The sequence below is a fragment of the Coffea eugenioides genome, chromosome 7 (genome assembly GCF_003713205.1).
Source record: "Coffea eugenioides isolate CCC68of chromosome 7, Ceug_1.0, whole genome shotgun sequence".
NCBI classification, from domain to species: Eukaryota; Viridiplantae; Streptophyta; class Magnoliopsida; order Gentianales; family Rubiaceae; genus Coffea; species Coffea eugenioides.
The window spans coordinates 3,204,021-3,214,836 of record NC_040041.1 but is presented as its reverse complement, the minus strand read 5'-3'; the positions used below and the strand labels follow the sequence as shown (position 1 = coordinate 3,214,836).

Sequence of the window (10,816 nt, the reverse complement as noted above, 5' to 3'; positions counted from 1 at the left end):
AGGGAGATTTCTAACTGGAGCTATAAATGGCACTGTTGAATGGTCACCAGCAGAATGCTTCGCCAAAATGAAGCGTCCAATCCAATCATGCTTGTAAATGGTCCTTCTCTTAACAATAGATCAGCTGCAATTTTTTCTAAACACACTAGACTACTAATTGCTATGCATCATTTCCTTAACAACCTTGCACAGTAGTACGCAAGGACATTCATTGATAGAGACTGAGATAGACAGAAGCACCATGTTCGTATGTTATATTATGTACGTTTGCATTGCGAACTTGCGTACGTAGTACTGATATAATTAAATTAATGTTTTCCGTAGACCCCACGTTTGGAAATGGAGGACAAAACAGCCGAAACCAGGGACAGGATGCAAGTCGCTATAAGCTACTTTCTTAGTACATTCATTCAAAACAACTGCTGTTTGTCGCCTTAGTTTTGAATGCTGCTACTCCGGATTGGGATTGGGGACCCAAATTAATGGTTGCCCGTTGAACTTATTAATATTGATCTTGTTTCCTTAAATAATAATGATAATATAGGGTTAGGACTTAGGGCATGCATACATTTGAACCAAAAAAAAACACAAAAACTCACGTACCCTTTTTTTTTTTTTCAATGTACATTTCCCTAATCCTCCATTTTTCGAGAGTAAACTTGATTTTCTGCTCTCAAAAAAAAAAAAAAATTATGCCAAGGTGATCACATTCTGTTCATCAACCTAGCTAATATTTTCAAGCATCTACCTTCCGTGGTACAGAAGAAGACTCTTCCTTTCTATAATCTATAGAGGGCCTAAACCTCAACTCAAAATAAACGAGTAAATTTAAAATGATCAAACGGTCTCTAGGTACATACATGATTGGTTCTTTTACCTTTTTTTTTTTTTTTTTTTTTCTTTTTTCACTGAAAGAACAGTGGTCCTGGATTTACGTGCAAATGAATAGTAGAATGAGTTGTCCTTGATCTTTTGCTGAAACATGTAGCTACACTGCCATTTGTTTTGTTCGGAGAAAGGACGAAGGCATCCCTTTCTTGTACTTAATAAGATGATCATTCACAATAGACAGCTGCCATTCATCCATCCTTGAATGATCAGTCTTGATTCGTTCATGAATCCATATTGAGCTCACAAGAAGTTGTACCTTGGAAACTAACCAATGTCATGATCATGCGAAATGCTACAAAAGAGCAGCCCATATCATATGTAAATTCTACTGGGACAGACAGAGACTGCAATCTCCTTCCTTGGCCACAGAAGTAGCCAGAAACGATTAATGCTTCCGATACATCTAACCTCTGACTTGGGGAAAAAAAAAAGAAGAAAAACATTGAACTTGAAAATATGAGGGAACTGAGAATGAAGTTTTACTACCAGCAAGAAGCCAAGAAACTAGTGTAGGCCATGGGATGATTCGTCAGTTTCAATTCCGTGCCACCTAGCAGTTCCGAAGGTGGAACTGGAAACCGAGGTTGTTAATGCCAAGTATCGATAACGAACATGGATGGCGAAACTCAAAAGCATTGGTTTTACATGCCTTAAACGTGCCAGACAACAGACTCCCACCCTGATTAAACTAATAAGATGGTTTAATTGTCATTGCGTGACCTTTTGGCGACCTTACAACTTAAGTACCGTGTGCATGAGTATAACGTACCATTTCCTAATTCTCTCGATCAATCATTAATCAAATGGGGATTTCACGCACAATCACACTGTCCAAAACACAAATACACACATAGGATGAACGGAGATTGGAGTTTATGGTATAGAGCATAGAGTATAGTGGTCCACTTTGTCTATGGGAGGGGTAACAAGAAAAAGGGAAAAGGCCAAATGGGGAATGAGGTTGCATGGCCTTGAACAAGACTTCTCAAATAAGAACATCTAAGCCCTGTTAGTTTGTTGCCCCCACACTCCACATGTCTTTGTTTCGCAGATAATCACTCCCTGTCTTCTTCTTTTTCCCCATAAATACAACTACTACTCCTCCACATTCTCCTCAATTCATCCCCACCTCCTTCGAATCCTTCATTCTCTTAATACATACAATTTCTATCTCTTCTTTGCCTGGCTGAGCCTTTTTCTTCTAAAGTCCATAAACATGGCTCTTAAGAAAGGAACAAAACATGCCGCTACTCAAACGGCGGCCCTCAAACAAATCCTCAAAAAGTGTTCAAGTTTTGGAAGGAAGAATACTGGTCATGATCACGACAATAGCCTTCCACATGATGTCCCAAAAGGCCATTTTGCAGTATATGTTGGTCAAAATAGGACCAGATACATCATCCCCATTTCTTGGTTGGAACACCCGGAATTCCAGAGCTTGTTACAACGAGCTGAAGAAGAGTTTGGCTTCAACCATGAGATGGGCCTCACCATTCCTTGTGATGAAGAAGTTTTTTGCTCTCTATTTTCCATGATCAGATAATTAAGGGAGCTGATGATGCAAGATGGAGTTTCTTGTCGTATGTAGAGGTGGATTAAGGTTTACTATAACATGGATGATGGGCACCACCGGTTACTTAAGCTAACTAGTTTAGTGCATGGGATATCCATCATCTGACCACTTGGAAACTAATTGTCTGGTTTTTTTTCATTAGTGGAGATCTGTATATACACGAATTTGGAAATTGGAAATTTCTCTTGTTTTTGTTATAGTCTAAGAGACAGCAGAGCGGAGATTTCCAGATTTCCGTTTTTTTCCCCTCTTCATATGTATACGAACTATGAAGTTGCGCCAAAACTTGACCATTTGCATTATTTTTTTGGTGAATTCTTTCAAGGCTCATGATTCAATCTAAAATTCATTGTTGGTCTGAGGTTATGAAGTTCTACCGCGGTAGTTAGCAGTAACATGATAGATACTTGCTTCATTTAAAGTATGTACTTGATCAATCGTCTGCATTAATCTGCAATCAGGGAACTAACCAAGACATGCATGAAATGAAAGCATACTGTATCATGACATAGTTGGCGAAACTTGTTTCTCTTTCTGGTTCGATCATTTTGTCCGAAAAGTTGAAGATTGAAACGTGTTCTGAAATAAATGCTGGGCTGTATTCGATTTTGGTGGTTATATATCAATTTGAAGATCGCACGGGCACTTAGAATAATATACAAGGTAAACCAATAATTAATATTCCTATGAAGATTGTAGAGCTCAAAGATATTTAATTACGTAGACATAATATCCTGTAAACCATGCAACTCATTGGTGCACATCTTAAATGGGAGCAACGTCCTAATGCTTACAGTCTCTGATACAACACCTACCAAGTTTTTCAAAATAATTTCTTTTTATTTTGTTTGTTTCAAAGGAGATATTGAGTCTTGGAGAAGGGAAAAAATAGAAGAATTAAAAGTCGAACAAGTGGTCTCACGACCTACGAAAGGTTGAGTTAGATGATAAATTAAAAAGGATTATAAATAAGAGATTTTAAATTCAAAATCTATCATTTAGAAAAAAAATATTGACCATACGATCAACTAACTAATGATATATTTTTATTTATACAATTTCATAATCAACTAACTAATGGCTTACTATTATTTACACAAGTATTAAGAGTTAGCTCAATATAGCCAAAGGCCTCAACATAAAAAAAAAAAACTTGTTTTTTACAATATGCACTCTCGCATTACAGATGTAAGTGTATACTAAGATGAATGATATACACATTCAACTAATATTAAGCAACTAACCAACCTTTTGATGCACCACAAAGTTTTTAGTGTCACTTTGACAATTACTTTCCGTGGACTTGGAAACCATCTTATTTTTTTGTAGTCTATGATCACACGTTACATGCAACTTGAGTGGGTCAAATCCCATTTTCCTTTTCATAAAAGAAAGCGAAATACTTGAAGCTACATAACTTGGACTTGCACATCATCATCATGGTGTAAAATGAATTACCAATAAAGTCTTTGCTTCTTATCCTTTTTAAAAAAATGATAATACTATATATAACAAAAAAGCCATTATGATATTTCCAATATCAAAGAAAAAAAACGCCATTATGGAAAACTAGGTTTTCGATTGAAAAAAAAAAGAAAAGAAGAAAGAATGTAGGGTCGACGTACTCATCAATTCTCTTATAATTGAAAAACAAATAATCCGACATTGAAATTCTTTTTGCCCATTAAAAACTTTATGGTACAATAAATCTATAAGGAGGCTACTGATTTTCCCTATTTTAAGTGATAATTTTAAGTGATAATTTGGCGTTCAAAAGGTCCCATATGTATGCTAATTGCCCCCGCAGCCCGAACCAATAGTAATAGTGATAAAGACGGCATCTGCAATCTGCATGATGGTTAACGTACGCGTTTCTTCGTTCAAATTTTTCCATGTCAATGAGAACATTCAAGTCTTTACTGGCCCCTCCAAGCTATTGAGTAGGCCATTTTTTAGCCAATTATTCAATCCCCATTTCGATCCACCGGCAACTTATTTCCATCCACGCAGCTAGCTACCTTTCTTGTCAACCACTAAATTAGTTTGTCATATCCGGAACCAGGGATATTGCATCCCAGCTTTGGCCAAGTTCTTTATTTTCAGTTCTTACACAGCTTCTCTATGCATGGATATGAACAAGAGAAAAACTGCAAAATGTTGGAGTTGACTTCGTTATTGCGGACAACTAGTAGTATGAGAAAGACGTAACGTCTCTTGATCTGGTATTGAGGAGATAGCAACTGATTTGTGTTTGTAATTAATAAGGGTCAATCGTTAAGAGAGTACTCTACTCTACTTAATTCTTTGTAAAAGTGAAATTACTTTGAGAAAATGTCTAAATACATAGATGTAATAAATATGAATATTTCACGTAGTAAATTCATCGTATCTTAAGTGTATTATCGAGTGTTTAAGCAATCCTTAAAAGAAAAAAAAAAAGAATATGATTGATTGACTGTGACAGTTAAATTCATCCATCGCGCTCAAGTTTGATTTTTATTTATTTTCATTTTCTTTCCCCTGAGTTTTAAGCAATGGCTTTTGGTCTTGCAGATGATCATCATTTCATCATTAAGCAGGGAAGTCGATCGATTACTGAGTTTTATTAAGTAGAACAGAAGTCAGGTTAATCAATTCCATCAATCATCAAATATTGATTGGGCATGGTTTCATAAATCGACCAAGACATGCATGTTGGAAACATATTCTGCCCAGCACATGCAGTTGGGACCTCCAAATGGTCCCCTAATTCAATGGTTTGATTAAGTTCACACAATTGAAGATTAAGATTTTGGTCTCTGGATTTGGATTGGACGTAAGACCTGATACAATTAGGGTTTATTGACGGAACCGAATTAAGCAAATCCATACTCATATTCGTAGGAGGAATTAGAAGCTGATCAAAAACAATTTCCCTTGTGCTAATAAAACTCTGATTGATAAGAGAGGCGTTAAACCCTCACATCATCCTCCAGTCATTCTTCATTATATATGTTTTTGACTCTCAATCACCTTAAGCTATGATGTCATACATTTCATGAATATATATATATATATATATATATATATATATTGGAAAGTCAAACCAAAGGAATCCACTGTAAAAGTTGAAATTTCTGTTCACACAAAACCAAAAAAGTCTTCTCATCGGGTCAAACAAGCATTTTCAGTAGAAAGAAAGCCTATTCAACGCATAAATCCCCGTTATAAAATAGTAGTCAATCTTTCGAAGTCATTGCGATCACCATTAGTGTCCAACCATTCATCTGAAATTGACATCTTTTGTAACTTCACCGTCGAAATTTCTGACTTCCATACCCAAGTCAACGTCAAGTGAGACAATTTTATTGGTCCTCGGTCGCCGCCCAAATGCCAAATAAAATAAATACTTACCTTCGGCGCACTTTGGAGAGCCAAAACCATTGATCGCTACCGCTCAAGAACTTCAATTCGGAGAACACTTTTGTTGTGCTTGAAGACTAAAGAAAAATTATACCAAACGTTTGGTTGTTGCACTATTATATTTTCCAGATCAGCTGCCAGGCTTTGATACAGATGAATTTTGGCAGTCCCTTTCTGTGGCCTGTACAGTGTCTCCCTGCCTGTTCATGCACAGAAATAATGTGGCAAGAGAGACTCTTGTTTGTGAATTGTGAATCAAACACTTGGGATGGATAGGATTTGATTTAGGCTGTAGGGAAGTTCTGTTGCATCTAATTCATAGCGTGACTACTTGTGCTAGGAAGATTTTTATTACACAATTCTGTCTTCATCATCGGGCTTTCATCGACACCACACAATCTGGAGAACAATACTAGTACTGTAAACTAACGTCTGTTGCGATAAAGAAGTCCTTTCCTTTTTGGGAATGACAGATGTGTGAATTTCAATCTTAGAATTGGTTGGTGGAACATTAGATTTGGTTTGTGGCGACTAGCTGTGTGGTCATTGTTACACGAGAAAGAAAGAGTACTACGGTATTATAGTAATAATCCGTTTGGATTAGCTGTTTTTGGGGTGTTTTTGAAAAATTTTGCTGTAGCAGAGTTTTTAGAGTATATTTTGAAATATTTTTAGAAAATATTTTGAAATATTTTTTATTGGCACTTTATTATGAGATATTTGTAAAATTTTAAAAAAATTTAAACTAATTTTTAGATTATCTTTTAGAGTACTTTGTTGTAACTTTTATTGTATCTGAAAAACTAGTTTTTGAAAAACACTCCAAAAACAGGAGATCCAAACAAAGCTTCCTGTTATTTCAAAACCTGAATCTCGAGTGAATCGAGAGGAAGGGGGCCGGTGTGAAACATAAAATTAGGAATTTTTTGCTAATAATATCCTTACAAAAGTCTACTTTCGAAAACAAATGCATCAGGCGAAGAAGAAAAGAGATACGAAAAGTACCCTTCTTGCTAACACAACTTTTCTTAAAACGCATCTTCGGCGAAATCAAATTTCCATCATCAGAGGTCAAGATGAGTTCGATGAAAGTTCAGCGAAAGAAATTCGAGCAGAAGCGAGCCAGTGAGTCAGGAGGAGGGAGACGGTTGATGACTATTCACTGGTCTATTTTCTATGTCTCCAAAAAATTTTTTTTTAACGGAGACGATAAATCTATTCTATCCTACATTAGGGGGAGGGGCGGAGCTAAAGAAGTCCAAAGGTAATTCGGAAGGGACTGAACCACCACCGTGCACCCGACTGAATATTTTTTAAAGCAAAACCACTTAACGTGGCAATTGAAGCACTGAAATTTTGAAGCACTCAAATCTGAGGACACTAAAATTTTGAAGCACTGAAAGTGAAAACCCACTTAACCTTAGGTGGAATACCTTACCCAAAAAAAAAAAATCTTTTAAACCGTAATTTTGTTCGCATCAGATATTTACACCTTTATCCACCAACTTAAGAAGGCGTTAAAACTTTTTGAATATGCAGAAGTAAACACCTTTGCTCCATCACTCATAAAAAGGAGTGTATTTTAAGGCGGAAACGAAATGTAGCCTGCAACTGTTCCAGATAGTCAGTCACATATTGTTTTTGGCTACTGGATCCAGCAAATGGACTTGGAAAATCAATCATCCTGCTGCATACAGATATAGTGAGTGAGCATAAATAGACGGAGTAGGAATGTACAATCCAGGCTATATCTCGTCATAGCCCTCAATCAGTAGACGAAAGAGGAAAGATTTTCCAAAATGGAGAATTTCAAGCAGTATGTCTGTTTTGGTGCACATTGGGCCAAAAAACATCTGAGTTAGAATTGCTCCATTTCATTTAAAGGGCCATGAGTTGGATAGGGTTCCAATTCGCATAATTTAATTTCTACTTCAAAGGTAGTTCAATTTGTCAGAGGCACAAATAATCTGCCTAATAGCCGCTCATTCAATATAACCACGAAGTTTTGGATCTTCCAACCAGTAGGCAGTAAAAGGTGTTTCCGTAGCAGCCCGGGCAGCGGTTAATGAAAGGGTACACGCATTTCTGGATTATCAACTACGTTTCACCACCAAAAACTAACCTCTCCTCCATAGCCTTTGCAATCCTGATAACCATTCAAACTCTGGATCCATCCTTTTCAAAAAGCTTATTGCATTGCTCGCTATTTGCATCCGCACAAGTAATTACGGATGGAGGCAATTTGCTATTTCCACGTTACAGCGGAATACGACTTCCCACATCGACTTCTTTCGCTACATGACTAACAGACAACCAATCGATTTGGTTTACATCAAATTTTAGAATCAGCTAAAACAGAAGCGTAAATTGGAAAACCATTCACGTCTCTAAATGAGCACTAGCCAAGTTCAAAAGCGTACATAATTCTTAAGGTCTCAAAGGCCAAATATTATCCTATACCAAATTGGGCTGCGGAACATGGATTTGATGATCTCCCGTGCATAATATACGAGCTTTGATGCTCTTAAGATTACAATCATATTATGGAATGATCACCTCCTTACAGGTGGCACAACGCCCCTGCCAGGTGGACATCCACGACTAGCAGCCTGAGCCTACATACACGGATGGCACAGTCAGGCAAACTTCACCCCACAAAACTTAATTTGTAACCCCATATATTTCTCCAAGCTAATCATTTTACATACTCCGTACAACTAAATTTTCTTTGTTTTACAGTATTTGTTAAATCCCAGTTCTAGAGAGGCCATCCAGCATTGCCTTTTCTTGACAATAGATCATAATGCATTTCAGAACTTACAATAAAGATATGGAGTGTCATTCCTAACTTTTGGATTTAAATAAATGATCTTGGAGTATAAGATGCAAAAGTCACGAAATAGATCTTACCCTGGCTCTCATGGCAACAGCACGTCCCCATCCAACGCCAAGTGCTGAACCCTTGTCCTTCAAAAGATAATATAAAAAGTGTAAGCAGAGCTGTGATGGTCACAAATACACTCTAATACACATGGGCAAACTGGGAAAGCACCTTGATTCTAGCTTCTAAATGTTTGAACATTTAAAGCATTCTTAAGCATATCTGGAATCACCATAAACCTGATAAAAATTTGTTTTACCCGCAATCAGAACTCAGAAAGCAGTTGAGAGAATCAGAAAACATTTTATTATTACAGTTTTTGTACCTGACTTTTCTTCCTCGAATGAAAACATGCTCAAGTTGTGATACCTTGCCATCCTGTAAAGATACAGACCAAAATTAGTCTTCCACAAGACTAAAAAAAGCCAAAAGGGCACAACATAACATCTTAATCCGATGAAACTCTCTCTAATAGGCAGTCAAAAACAACTGAAGTCTTGAAGCTAATTTGCTTCAGTTCAGAGGTTCAAAAAAGAAGATATCAGGATTGAGGCGGCTGAAGATGTAAATTATATCAGTGCTTCAAAGATCCATGAAAGGATAAGAGACTGTTCAGAAGCTATCAACAATTCAAAAAGAGATCTTACATTCTGTAGCCATTGATGTAGAAGAAATTATATGGCACTGGAAATAATTGCTTATGAATGTCAAAAATGACAGGTCCAATTTCAATGAAATTATCAAGGGAGGAATACTCTTAAAACTAGCTGTCAGTTAAAATAAGTATGATAAATGAGCATCCACAGGTCAAAAAGTTCCTTACAACCCCAACCCCAAGTAGTCCGACACGCTGTGAACTCTAATGCATGTGTGCAGAAGACACTTAATTTGTTGTAAAATCTGAGACGTGCATTTGATACCTAAAGGACACATCATAAAATAAGATGCTTAAATCTACAATAAAAACACATATTAAAGACCTAACCCACAACAAAAAAAAACACATATTAAAGAACAGTTTTGCATGTAAGATCAAAGAATTTAAAAAAAGAAAATACACGACCTGGAATTTAGTTGGATAGAATTCTGTTATATGAGAACATATTGCCAATAATAGTTTTAAAATACTTTTGCCACAAACATGAAATTCTTACTACGAAAACCTGTATAAATCATTTATGAGCACAAATACAACTGATTGTCCTCGTGTTCTGAATAGCATTCACCACCCAACCCATGTTACCTCCTTAAAGAATGAATAGATTTCAATTCCAATTTACTAACATCCCATAGTTTCAATTTTCCTGCCACAGAAAATCATCGTTGGCTTCCGCCCATCATGCATTGGAATCAAAGTGAAAGAAAAAGGCATTACGAAGCTCGAAAGCAGCATAAAGACACCGGAAACAGAAAAGCACTTTCACAATTCTTAATGAAGGGCAGAATAACATTGGAACGAGAGTACCTTAGCTGTGAAAGTGATGTTCTCGAGCTGGCAATTCCAATTGTCTTCGCATTCAACCATGCTGCCTCTATAGAGCTCTCCGCTCTTCAGCTCTACGGTCACGATGTGTCCTGTGGCTTCGTGTAGAAGCTTCACCGGTATACCTAAGCTACGACTCATTGCTATTGCTATTTCCTGCTATGCTCCCTACGCAAAACCCTAAACCCAAAGTCCAGCAAGAAAACTACCAAAAATTAATTAGCAGAAACTATATACCAATAAATCCAGCACAAAGCTTCGAAAAAAAAAGTTTAAAAAATCGTAGACAAACGTAAAAATAGAAGTGTACAATCAATTCTAAGAATTATAGCAAAAAAAAAAACAAACAAAGATGCATACAAGAGATTGAAATTTGTGAGATTAAAAGTAAATAAATAAATAAAAGGCGAGAAGAGAGAGATAAAATAAAGTAACCTTACCGGATAAAGAGGTAGAGAAGTATATCCTCGCCGTTGGCTGCCGCCGGAAGACGCTGCGTTGCGGTTCAGCTGGGAGAACTGTGTCTTCAGTGGGCGTGTACAAGTGAGATCCGCTATTTGACCCGCCTATGCCTCCTAATCTTTTC

General features: G+C 36.8%; 1 protein-coding gene and 1 pseudogene across 1 annotated transcript; one reads left to right on the top strand and one right to left on the bottom strand.

Moving 5' to 3' along the window:
• The first annotated feature begins 2,072 nt into the window (after positions 1-2,072).
• LOC113777894 (auxin-responsive protein SAUR50-like) lies at positions 2,073-2,738 on the top strand. The gene has a single exon (XM_027323125.1). It carries the CDS (start codon positions 2,108-2,110, stop codon positions 2,432-2,434), a length of 327 nt encoding a protein of 108 aa, XP_027178926.1. The 5' UTR covers positions 2,073-2,107; the 3' UTR covers positions 2,435-2,738.
• A 5,680-nt stretch (positions 2,739-8,418) lies between these two features.
• Positions 8,419-10,749, bottom strand: LOC113778638 (annotated as a pseudogene).
• Between the last annotated feature and the right edge of the window lie 67 nt (positions 10,750-10,816).

Excerpts from the sequence above, each read along its gene's own strand:
- LOC113777894 (XM_027323125.1), top strand. The coding sequence starts at position 2,108 with ATGGCTCTTAAGAAAGGAACAAAACATGCCGCTACTCAAACGGCGGCC.